Raw genomic sequence first — 13,154 nt, 5'->3', positions numbered from 1 at the left:
AGCAGCTTTGCTAGCGGTGCAGAAACGGCAGCCTGTCGCATCTGTCACGAACGTGGGGAAATCGTTTGGGTAAGGCTGGCCAGCTGTCGGGAATGATTTAAGATCCCTGAGCCCAGGTAGCTGGCAGCATTACCACACTGGTTCCCTGCATGAGGAAGGTAAGCATCCATTTTCCAATTAGAACATTAGCAGTGGCAAAGTTTTTATTGGCAAGAACCAATGATCCCTATATTCTGAACAAAATGCTTGTTTAACCTGGAGGTAGGCTGTATGAATTGTGTATTGCTTTGTAACAATTTGTTGGGTCTCTGGACCATAATAAAGATTGTTGTTGTTGTTGTTGTCCAGTTAGATAGCATAGGGGAATGGCTCTTGCAGGCTTTGGTGATGGGATTGCACAGAGAGCACTGTGCATAGAGGTGCCCTCTTCATTTTCTCCTCCCCTAAAAGAGGACAGGCTATTCTCCCCACGGCTACTGCACTCACCAGGAGTTCAGTCCTAAATGATTTTGCAAACTCCCTATTTTCTGGTTCTAGGTCTCCTCTGCATCTCACCCTTGTTGTTGTTTAGTCGTTTAGTCGTGTCCGACCTTTCGTGACCCCATGGACCAGAGCACGCCAGGCACTCCTGTCTTCCACTGCCTCCCGCAGTTTGGTCAAACTTATGCTGGTAGCTTCAAGAACACTGCCCAACCATCTCGTCCTCTGTCGTCCCCTTCTCCTTGTGCCCTCAATCTTTCCCAACATCAGGGTCTTTTCCAGGGAGTCTTCTCTTCTCATGAGGTGGCCAAAGTATTGGAGCCTTAGCTTCAGGATCTGCCCCTCCAGGGAGCACTCAGGGCTGATTTCCTTCAGAATGGATGCGTTTGATCTTCTTGCAGTTCATGGGACTCTCAAGAGTCTCCTCCAGCACCAGAATTCAAAAGCATCAATTCTTCGGCGATCAGCCTTCTTTATGGTCCAGCTCTCACTTCCATACATCACTATTGGGAAAACAATAGTTTTAACTATATGGACCTTTGTCGGCAAGGTAATGTCTCTGCTTTTTAAGATGCTGTCTAGGTTTGTCATTGCTGCATCTCACCTTAGCTGTGCCAAAACTGTTGTGATCCCATAAATTCCAGGGATTTTATGCCCTTGAGTGAAATGGCTGTGGAGTGGAGAATCCCTGTAGGAGGACTTTTCCAGGGCAGCACTGAATAGCTTTTCTCTGTTGCGTTTAGTAAGCTGAAATGTAGAATTACAAAATTCTTCTGTTTACAAATAGAAAACCCATAGGGGCTACTGTGGTGGAAAGGAAGCTATGCTGAAATGCGGCTTCCTCACCTCCAGAAACCCTACAAAGACATGAGTGATTCCACTGCTATAGAAGTCTGCTGGGTGCTGTAATAAGCACAGAAATGCTGCAGTTACTTGCCCAAAGGAATGTTATTTCTGGATTCAACTGACAAGAACAGGGAGGGATCAAGAATATACGAGTAATCTGGATAGCAAGACAGGTTTTACTAAAGAAGCGAGGAAAATGGAATTCTGGTTTCCAAACTTACAGAAGAAAGAAGGCGTTTGTCACCTATGTTCTATCAACATGAGGACTAGAATCCTGAAATAACAACTGGATTCTGCATCAGAGGCCATTTGCTGCAGATTCTGAGATATACAACCTTGCCCGTGCCATGGCTTTCATCAGAAGGGGCACACTTATTTTGGTGATGTTCTAAGCTTTGATCTAACCACAGTATCCTTGTTGAATTTTGAGGTGGGCAGGTAGGGGGAATAACGACCAAGCCCCTCTTGCAAAGAGAGGAGGAAAATGAAGTTGTTGTGCAGTGAGCAAGTTGTTAATAATTGTTTATATTCTGCTGGGAGAGGCCTAGAGTGGCTGGGAAAACCCAGTCAGGTGGGTAGGGAATTAATAATTAATTAATAGTGGGTTGTGATGCCTAGGTCCAGATTAAGATGTGTAGGATGAAGGACAGAATATAAATTTAATCAATTAATTAATTAATTAATAGAAGAAGAAGCAGCTGGATAGGCAGTCCAGCCTAAATTCTTTCTCTCTTTGGAGGAGAAAGACACAGTGACTTTTTTTATGAATTGAGGCCAACTGGGCGCAATCATCGCCACTAGAAAACTGAATGAAAATTGTGCATGGGGATGTGTCAACTCTGCGTACAACCAGCTAGTTTCTTGCAGGTGCCACCAGTGGCTTTGAATTAAGAGTTTTTGATGACACCACCGCAAACGACTTAAAAAACAGGTACCTACCGTAATTCTGTTACTCGAAACCAGCAGCCTGCAGAAAAGGAGCTGGTTTGTGCAGGAGCGAAGTAGTTGCTGCATGCCCAGCAACTGTTAGACTCAGCCCTTGGCATGAGTCATGCTGCCTTCTGCACATTCAGGGAGGCAAACAAGCATACCCACTCGGGTTATGAGGGAGGAAAGTTCACAGAGTTACAAAATTACCCCTCAGATAGATAACAGAGAACTTTGTTTATTCTTGGAAAGGCATGTACCGTATCTGGTGAAATTGAATGATTTAGATAGGACTGGACGGGGTAGGAGACCAGCTGTTTCCTCACCAAGGGAAGTGGGCAGTGTGTGTGTGTGTGTGTGTGTGTGTGTGTGTGTGTGTGTGTTCAGACTTGCTGCTAAATCATTAAAGTGGTACCTCAGGTTAAGAACAGTTTCAGGTTAAGAACAGACCTCCAGAACGAATTGAGTACCCAAGGTACCACTGTACTAAGTGTCCTTCCAGATACCTGCTTCTGCCAGGTAATGTCCCCACTCCCAGTCTGGCTTTTATTTTTAGAAGCTAGAGAAGTGCAAAAAATGACACTTCTGGGATCAGTAAGGGTCTGGTACAAGGGCTCCTTCTTCCATGTGTTTCCGTCAAGTTTGTTTCAGGGTTGATCTGCACATTTCCTGCATCTTCAGACTATAGGCAATCCGTCATAGCTGCAATACTGGGTGCCTCAGGGACACAGGTGACGCTGTGGTCTAAACCACTGAGACTCTTGGGCTTGCCAATCAGGTCGGTGGTTCGAATCCCCTTGACTGGGTGAGCTCCTGTTGCTCTGTCCCAGTTCCTGCCAACCTAGCAGTTTGAAAACATGCCAGCGTGAGTAGATAAATAGGTACCACTGCAGCAGGAAGGTAAACGGCGTTTTCTGGTTTCCGCCATAGTGTTCTGTTGTGCCAGAAGCAGTTTAGTCATGCTGGCCACATGATCCGGAAAGCTGTCTGTGGACAAACACTGGCTCCCTCGGCCTGAAAGGGAGATGAGCACCGTAACCCCATAGTCACCTTTGACTGGACTTAACCGTCCAGGGGTCCTTTACCTTTACCTTTTACTGGTGCCTGTTTGCTGCTGTTCAGCAAGCCTAGCAAGGTCCAAACTGACAGTTCCCCTGACAAAAATATGCTCCATTGCATGTTCTGAGCAAGCCAAGCTGATGTAATACTTACACCACAATCCTAACCACATCTACTTGGAAGTAAGTCCCCCTGAGGGACGATAGGGCTTACTCCTGGGTAAGTGGGGCTAGTCCCTAGTCCTGTATGCACTTATCTGGGAGTGAGGCCTATTTAACTCAAGGGGATTCTTTCTGGGCAGACATGTATATGATTGTGTTGGTAACTGAAACGCAGTGTTACATCTAGAGAAACTTTGGCTGTGTATGTCACTGAGGAGGAATAAGAGAAAAAAATATGTGTTGGTCAGCTGCATTCATGGACAGCTGTTGTTGCAAGGCACTTTTCAAGGAGAAGTCAGACATGCAGTGCATTGCACTAATCTAATCCAGAAGTCACCAAGGTTATGTGTGACCTCATAGCAGGATCTTTCATATCCAGGAAAGAACGCTGTCTGTCACAGCTGCCTCCTGAATACCCTGAACAAAAGCCAGGTTCAAAAATAAGCTATGCACTTGACCGTTCTTTCACTAATAAAATACAATGGGAAGTTTTTTAAACAGTTCCAAGAACATTCTGCACACATGTGTATCTCTGGACAGCTTTCTAGGTATTTCCAGATCAATTGCAGCAGAACAGGGTACAAAAAAATATTAGAACTTGTGGAACATCAGCATTTGCTTTGCAAAACCATTCAAGGGTCCTTAAAAAGCCACTTTCTACAGAGCTTCTCAAGTGAAGAGGTGAAATTTGCATGTTCTGAAGACAGGCTTTGCCATTCAGGATGGGGGGGGGGAGTATGAGCTGGGGATGTTGTGAAGCACTGCCTTTCCTCATTGGCCTCCAGCTCACATTCAGCAGTCCAGCCCCTTGACATTTATTTGTTTCTCCCCTCCACACCTCATTGCTTCAGGTGCCAGCTGGCTCCACAATCAAAGGCTGCACTTCACCCAGCAGACGAGATGTTGCTACCATGGCTGAGCCTCGTACCTGTGCTTTTCTGTGTCTCCGCGGACAGTACAGGTAAGACTCGACCAATATGCACCCAGAGCTGTGCTAGCTCTGTTCTCACAAAGCCTCTGGGGTGACAAACAAATGAGTTTGAGAAGGACAGAAGGGAATGGGTTTGAATGGCCTGAATTCTGTTTGAAATCACAGGTGTCCAGGTCTTAAAGTCTCGGCCAGGGAATTTGCTTCTAGCCCTGCCTCAAAACTTCCACTATTCCTGCATGCTTTTGCCGGATGAATAACCAGAAAGCCTTGTGAGCACTATTCATTTCTGTTTTAACTCTCTCTCTTCACAAAGGGCATGTTCTGATAGACCTAATATGAGTCAGCCGATATGGGTACCAACAGCTGACTTGCATTAGCTGAGCAGTGTGTTAATTTTACAGTCCTGGCATCGGTTGCCAAAGGGCAGCCCAGTTCATTCAGGTGTAGGCTACAATCCTGTACCTACTTACTTGGTGGTTGCCTGATTTTCCTCTGTGCCAGCCCAGCCCTTGCCACCAACACCTCCAGGCGGGTGGGCACAGAGCCTATGCACCAGCCCATGCCTTGCCACCAGAGCCAAGCTGGGCTGCACTGTGCCATCTGCCTGCCTGTGGAGGGAGGAGACCAGCCATCAACACAGCCCTTGACAAGTGAATACCCCCAGTGCTGGCTGAGCAGCCATTCAGTGAGAGAACCCCTTGCCTGGGGGCACCTGGTTTGCACACCCTGAAAACCATGTGCCCGGGGCTATGCCCCCCCGACCCCATGCTATGCCCCTGGGTCTGCGCTTTTTTGGTCCGTGTCTGAGCACTTCTGCCAATGCCACTTTCCCCACAGAAACCTGCTCTTTAAAATCTTCTTTCTCCTGTCCTACTGTCTGCTTGCTCGCTCCAATTGTGATATTTCAATCCTGCCCTTTCCAGATTATTTGACATTGCACATGGACTCTGTGACTGGAGTTTTGGAAGACTTTGAATCCCAGCTGAGAGGGACCCCGGACCAGACTCTGACAGAGCTTTTCCGGGAGCTGGAGTGTTGCGAGGGTGAGCTCTGCCAGCTTCTCCTCGGCCCCGTGACGTCGGCGCCCTCAGACGTGTCTTATTTGAGTGAGCAGCAGAGCATTTTCCTCAAAAACCTGGTGAACCACGAGGTTGACGCCTCCTTGGTAGAACATGGGGTGGTCTTGACTCCTGATGGGACTACAGTTTCGCTGAGTCCTCTTCTTGCTGGGATAGCTGCCGGGCTCCAGAGGAGCCATAAGGAGACTCTGCGTGCCACACCTTTGATAGCCAACTCCACCAATAGTTCTGTGGTAGAGCTACCCCTTACTCTGGAGCCCCTCTTTGCCACAACGATTGCCATGGACCTCGGCAAAGCCTTTCTCCTCTTTCACACCAACCAAAGCCAGGTGGCCCTGGGACCAGACGGCTGCTGGGACAGCATCTCTGCACCTCAAAAATTCACCTTGATGGGGGCTCCCTCGACTCTTCCAGACGCTTTTATCAATGGTGCAATGGATGGCCTCATTCTAGGTACTTACTTGGCAGAGAAAGCAGATCCGCCATCCAACATCAGTGTCCTGCTGAAGGACTATTATGGTGGAGAGGGCCTGGGAGGCGAAAGTCCGATGCAGAGCAACTTCCGACGAAAGAACTTTGCAGCTCTGGTGAGCGAGGAAAAGCTGAGGATGCAAGTAGAGGATTCTCTCCTCCTGCTCCGGAGGCTGAATGAAAGCAACCCCTTGTTTGATGGCCTCACAAATGAAGAACTGAGATCCATCGCAAACCAGGCTGTAGAAGAATTCACGGCTTTGTATGTAGGTATGGATCACATGTGGGAAACCATATCTCCAGAACGGATTTATTCCTGTCTCCTGTGTACTTAGGCTGGAGAAATACATTGGCAAAATTAAAAGAAGGGCACATTTTGAAGGATGGGTGCACTTTAGTTCTCAGATTGTTTCGAAAAGGGCAATACATTCTGCTGTAAATGCACACTAAATCAAATCCCTTCCCACATCCCTTGTTAGAGGTCCTTAAATGTAAAGATACTTCTCCCTACTAGTTCTCTGTTTGTCTCCTACCCTATTCCATCCTAAACAAGAGATCCTCTTACTACATAGATGGGATGCTGCCCACATGTACTTCTTTTCAAAGCCCTTTGTTCACGTGGTTCATTTATTTAACATAATCATATCCCACTTTTCTGCTAAGACCTTTGGAGCAAATTACACAGACTCTCATTTTGTGGAGGGAAAGGGGAAGAGTAGAGGACATGCATCACTCCAACCCATGTGCAAAACATTTGGGGCTGCTTGCCTGCCTCCCATGACCCCTCCCCATCCGCCACCCCCTTGCCTCTCCTAATGGCCAGCTGCCCTTGTTCAGACATGCTCAGAAATGGTGCCAAAAAGGAGGAAGGCACCAACTTGCACAAAATATTGTGTGTGTGTCCCCCTAAATATTTTATTGGAGGGGCAAAGGGGCCAGGGCCCCATAGAGTTGGTGCCTATGACATTAGCAATGTAGACCAGGGGTCAACAAGGTTTACCTCACCTGGGCCGGTTCACTCCAGCAGAGATCCCTCCATGGGCCGGATTGCAGTTGTGCCCGCGATTTCCAACGTCTGCGCATATGCAGACATGATTTCCGGCACCGTGGAAGTGAGTCCCTGCGCCACTCTGTGTCGGTTTAGTGCAGCACGCAGGGACTCACCGAGCAGGCAGCTTGATTCGGGGGTGGCTCATGGGCCAGTTAAACGACCCTTGTGGGCCGCTTGTGGCCCATGGACCTTAGGTTGCCTACCCCTGATGTAAACTGTACATGAACACATACCTTTCAAGTATCCCGATTTGAGTGGGAACTCCTGGAATTATGGAAACCATCCTTGCTTCTGGCTGGATCCTGGGGTGTCCCCATTTGGGGTCCATTGCTCTAGCACGAGTCAGCTGTCTCCCGTAAGAGCTTGGGACCAATTCTGATCACTAGGATGTTGGAGGGTATGTGATCGCAAAATGTAACCGGGTAGGGGGGACCATATGAGCCTGGTTTGTCCTGATGCACAAGGATAGCTGAGGGTGGAATCACATAGTAGCTCTAAGCACATGGAGAGCTGGTTGTCTGTGATCTGGCCCTAGGATGCAGGTGGCACTGTGGTCTAAACCACTGAGCCTCTTGGGCTTGCTGATCAGAAGGTTGGTGGTTCAAATCCCTGTGACAGGGTGAGCTCCTGTTGCTCTGTCCCAGCTCCTGCCAACCTAGCCATTCGAAAGCACGCCAGTGCAAGTAGATAAATAGGTACTGCTGTGGCGGGAAGGTAAACGGCATTTCCGTGCGCTCTGGTTTCTGTCACGGTGCCCTGTTGTGCCAGAAGCGGTTTAGTCATGCTGGCCACATGACCTGACAAGCTGTCTTTGGACAAACGCCGGCTCCCTCGGCCTGAAAGCGAGATGAGCGCTGCAACCCCATAGTCGCCTTTGACTGGATGGATCTGTCCAGGAGTCCTTTATCTACCCTTACCAAGGAGCTGTGCCTCAGATAACACCTTTGTCCTATAATTTGCCCCTCCACCAAGCAGACATGCTGGCTGACCTGCTTTTTAAATGAATGACCTACTTTACCAGCCGTGTTCTTCTCCCCTCACAGAGTGTCCTGCAATCATCCCACGGTGCATGTGGGGTGCCCGACCCTACAGAGGAATACCCTCGCAGCTTCAGTTGCCCCTGGGCTTCGTATACATCCACCACACTAGCACCCCTGCAAAGCCATGCCGAAGCTTCCCATCGTGTGCAGCGGACATGCGCTCGATGCAGAGATTCCACCAGGATTTCCGTGGCTGGGATGACATTGGCTACAGGTAAGCACAGTCCTATTGCAATACACAACTGGGAATGGACAGATCTGTCACCTGTTAAGAGTTGTTTTCATAGGTTTTTCATTCCATTTCTGCATTAATGTGCATTAAAAAATTCAAAGCAATGCTTTCTAAACCCTATCTAAATGTGTATTTTCTCTCACCATGCATATCTAAAGGCAGATTCCAATCAACTTAAGCTGCAAAATAACTGTCTTGCAACCTTTGAAGAAGTGCAGAATCTGGTGGATAACTTAGTTCTCATTTGTCTGTTAGGGTGGATCTAAACACAGATCTAAACCACAGAGCGTAGGGCTTGCCGGTCAGAAGGTCGGCGGTTCAAATCCCTGCAACGGGGTGAGCTCCTGTTGCTCGGTCCCTGCTCCTGCCCACTTAGCAGTATGAAAGCACGTCAAAGTGCAAGCAGATAAATAGGTACCGCTCCAGCGGGAAGGTAAATGGCGTTTCCGTGCACTGTTCTGATTCGCCAGAAGCAGCTTAGTCATGCTGGCTACATGACCCGGAAGCTGTCTGCAGACAAACACCGGCTCCCTTGGCCTATAGAGTGAAATGAGTGCGCAACCCCAGAGTCGTCCACGACTGGATCTAATAGTCAGGGGTGCCTTTACCTTTAAACACAGGAAAGCAATGCTATAAATAAGCCAGAAATTACATTGTTTTAACAAAAGAAAAAATCTCTATGGAAAATAGCGTTTTAAAATTTCTTCCTCTCTGGCACCATCTGGTGTTGTATGTTTCTTTGCTAATGTAGCTGAGTCCTTATTCCACCCAGGGCATATCAAGGCCACTTAACTAATAAGTATCAATGAATATCAAATTCTTCAAGCATCCCTATGCACCGTAGGCTCAGAGAAGATTTCCCAGTGCAGAATCCTGCGAAAGGTGAATTGAGTTCTGCAAGTTGGGGTGAAGTTGCAGTTAGATGTCGTTCCCATCCCAACCCATGCCATTCTTGGCTAAAAATAAACAAATGAGGCCTAATTCTCTGTGTTTCAGACTTGACTTCATACTGCTGGTGGTGGCTTATTTAATTAAATAACTAAAAACCCTGCATATGGGAAAGTCAGTCTAGAACCTATTTCCAGACTTCCAGTTTGGGGGTATTTTTGCATGGTTGTTGAGCATTCCATCATGCCAGGTGCCTTCTCACCTATGGCCTGAAGCTATACCTTCAAAAAAAAAGTTTATTACCACACCAAGAACTATGAAATTCCTAGATCAAGGAAAGGATCATAATTTAGTCCAGCTTCTGATCTCAAAAGCTTAATTTCACTCCTTTTGACACTGGAGTATAACACTAGAGTTCATGGAACACGTGGGCTTTTTTTCATCTGGAACTCACCGGAACTCAGTTCCAGCACTTCTCAGGTGGGAGACATTGTCATTATAAGAGAATGAGGGAGGTATTCAGGATGAGTTCCTGCACCTCTTTTTCTAGAAAAAATAGCACTGTGGAACCGGATGAATAGCCTACCTTTCAACTGGAAAACGAGATTGCAGACTGGTTTTTGCTCTCAACCACAGAGCCTAGGACTTGCCGATCAGAAGGTCAGCGGTTCGAATCCCCGCGACGGGGTGAGCTCCCGTTGCTCGGTCCCAGCTCCTGCCAACCTAGCAGTTCGGAAGCATGTCAAAGTGCAAGTAGATAAATAGGTACCACTCCGGCGGGAAGGTAAACGGTGTTTCCGTATGCTGCTCTGGTTAGCCAGAAGTGGCTTAGTCATGCTGGCCACATGACCTCGGCCAATAAAGTGAGATGAGCGCTGCAACCCCAGAGTCGGTCACGACTGGACCTAATGGTCAGGGGTCCCTTTACCTTTACCTTATGCAAAGCTGTGGGCAGCATTCAAGTAGCACATCCTGTCCCTTGCATGTGCCCCACACCCTCCCCAAATCTTATCCAGAGCATTGTGAAAGCCCCAGAATCATATTTAGGGGACATCCAGGGGTAGGACAGGGGGTGACTGTTCCATTGTGCAAGTGGAAATCCTTGAACCGGTAATGATAATGATAATTTTTTATATGCCATCCATCTGACTTGGTTGCCCCAGCCACTCTGGGTGGCTTCTAACAAATTAAACACATCAAGCACAGTAAAACATGATGATAGTCATTGTTTGGATGGGGGGCTTTTATCCATTTCCGCAGTCACACAATCAATCCATCAGTAGCTGAACTGGGTTCCACACAGTCACAAAAACAAATGAACCGAAAAAGCCTCAAAAGCAAAAACGCAAAATAAATAGCAAAAACAAAGCGCCAAACTTAATCCGTTCCGGAAGTCTGTTTAGCTTCTGAGATGTTCAAAAAACAAGGCGCAGCTTCTGATTGGTGCAGGTGCCCCGGAAACAATAGCTGACAGCCGCACCGGCCATTCGGCTTATGAAAAATGTTCGAAAACCGGAACACTTACTTCCGGGGTTTTGGCGTTAGAGAACCAAGGTACCACAGTATAAATATATACAGTCATACCTCGGGTTAAATGTGCTTCAGTTTGAGCATTTTCAAGTTACGCTCCGCAGCAACCCGGAAGTAACGGAGCGTGTTACCCGTTACTTCCGGGTTTCGCCGCTTGCGCATGTGCAGATGCTCAAAATGACATCACCCGCATGCGTGGAAGCGGCAAAACGCGACCCGTGCATGCGCAGACGCACAGTCACGTTTTACGTTCTATTAAGGATGCGAACGGGGCTCCGGAACAGATCCCGTTCGCATCCAGAGGTACCACTGTATAGAGAGAGAGAGAGAATGACAGCAAGGCTGAGCTCCTTGGTAATACAACACTTATCTTCTATCCTTGCACAGCTATGTTGCCGGAGGTGATGGCTACATCTACCAGGGGAGAGGCTGGCACTGGGTAGGAGCGCACACACGGAGCTACAACACCAAAGGCTACGGCATCAGCTTCATCGGGGACTACATGGAGGCGCTGCCAGACGCCCACAGCATGGAACTGGTGAAGAACAATTTCATAAAGTGTGCTGTGAGGGGCGCCAAGCTGCAAGCCAACTACACCATCCATGGGCACCGCCAGATGGGGAACACCCTATGCCCGGGAGACAGACTCTTCAAAGAGATTCAAACCTGGAAAGGTTTCGCAGTGAGGTGCTTTATAGACAAGGGTATTCGTCGCTGCATCTGACATAGAGCTTCCTGATGTTGTTTCCTGATGTGAGAGTCTTCAAGAACCCATCATCCCACAGACTGGGGGAAGAGTGCCCTCAATGCCCAAGTCCAACACCAGGGGGCGGCTGTTCAACACCTGCAAGGAAGCCAGGGCTGAATTCAAAATCCTTAAGCAAAATAAATGATGACAGTCATACAATACTTTGATTTGAAAAATTGGGGAATGCAAATATAAGATCCATGGGACTATGGTGGGGGGCAGTGGTGTGGAAGAAAGGGACTGAAAATAATGAAGGAATGCAGCTGGAGGTGAACTAGAGAAATCTGTCCAAGAATTACACAGCCAGCCCACTGTGTGCCTCTGCTCCTCTCCGCAAGGGCAAAGATACAGAATAGAGATACAGAGCCACTGAAAAAAGGCACTTTCATGTGCAAATTTTGTGTTTTCCCTAATGATAACAACATGCCGTCCCAAATCAGAGCAGGGCAATACCATGCTATATCCAAGGCAGATTTTTTTTTGGGGGGGGGTGAGACCCTGCAACTATGACATCCAATGAAAGGGAAGAGGTGGGAGAGGATGCCAGATTTTGGCATCGCCCGGGGTGCCACTGAAATTTGAGCTCTGCCACAGCTATATCATCAGCCCCGGACCTGAAAGCCATAGGGGGAGATTGCACCATTTCACATCTAGCTATATGATAGATGACCGTTGTTATAAGAATAATACGTCTAATTCCCTTATGGGTTATCTAGAGCTCATATAGAGTCCCTCAGGAGATTTCTATTGGTTGGAGAAAATAACAGAGGCCAACTGTTAATTGAAAGCAAAGCAGCTAGTAAGCCTGAACTTTATTAAAGGAAATAAACCGTTGCAACAGGGTCCCCACTCACCACACGCAGGAGGGAGAACCCCAAACAAGAGCCTATAAAGACTTTTGAAATTGCCCACCCTGTAGCCCAAGACCACCCCCCAAAACATCATACATACATCACAGAAGGAGGCGGTCTCCGGCAGAAATTTGAGAGTGTTGCTTCTCTCCCGTCTGCCAGGATACCTGGTAATGCCTTATCTGATTACCTTTTCTGGGTAGCCTGCCCATTCCTTTGAGATGGTAGATACTTTAGTTTCTGAATCTCTTACACATATTGATAGTAGGCTCAGCTTAACAGATACGGTACTTGCCTGACTATTTGAAAAGAGAGGTATAAGCCCCTACAGTCCAAAGACAACTGGAAAGCTTTTCCTATTGCCTTCCTCCTTGCAGAGAAATATTTGAGCTCAATTTGGGAGAGCCAAAATGGCTTCAGGAGTGCTCTCCTGTACTATTTCAGACACGTGGTTCATATACTTATGTATGTGTTTGCCTTGTACATTTGTGAACATTTATTCTATATTTGAGACCTTTGAATTCTTATAACACTGTGTCTACGTGGTTTCTTCATAGCTACCAAGTTAGCAACAGCAGCTGTAATAATTGTTCTCATATTAGTTTCTCTGGCCCATCTGCACTGGACATTTAAATCAGTATCATATCACATGAAGCAGTCATGGCTCCCCCCTCAAAAAGAAAAAAATTCTGGGAACTATAGCTTGTTAAGGAAGCTGAGAGCTGTTAGGGGACCCCTTTTCCCCTCACAGAGTTACAGTTCCCAGAGTTCCCTGGGAAGAGTGATTGACTGCTAAGCCACTCTGTGTAGTTAAATCTATAATGTGGTCAGGGTCTCTGTGTGGCTCTGTCTAGGTTACG

General features: G+C 47.5%; 1 protein-coding gene across 1 annotated transcript; it reads left to right on the top strand.

Annotated features, from left to right (window-relative positions):
- The first annotated feature begins 5 nt into the window (after positions 1-5).
- Positions 6-11,602, top strand: PGLYRP2 (peptidoglycan recognition protein 2). The gene is made up of 5 exons (XM_081845294.1): positions 6-158; positions 4,325-4,434; positions 5,328-6,224; positions 8,049-8,259; positions 11,083-11,602. The coding sequence occupies exons 2-5, from the start codon at positions 4,374-4,376 to the stop codon at positions 11,417-11,419; spliced, it is 1,506 nt and encodes a 501-aa protein (XP_081701420.1). The 5' UTR covers positions 6-158; positions 4,325-4,373; the 3' UTR covers positions 11,420-11,602.
- The last annotated feature ends 1,552 nt before the right edge of the window (positions 11,603-13,154 follow it).

Source organism: Podarcis erhardii (genome assembly GCF_964252035.2).
Source record: "Podarcis erhardii genome assembly, chromosome: 17".
Lineage (NCBI taxonomy): Eukaryota > Metazoa > Chordata > Lepidosauria > Squamata > Lacertidae > Podarcis > Podarcis erhardii.
Note: the sequence above shows the minus strand (reverse complement) of the source record. Positions and strands in the feature narration are given on the sequence as shown.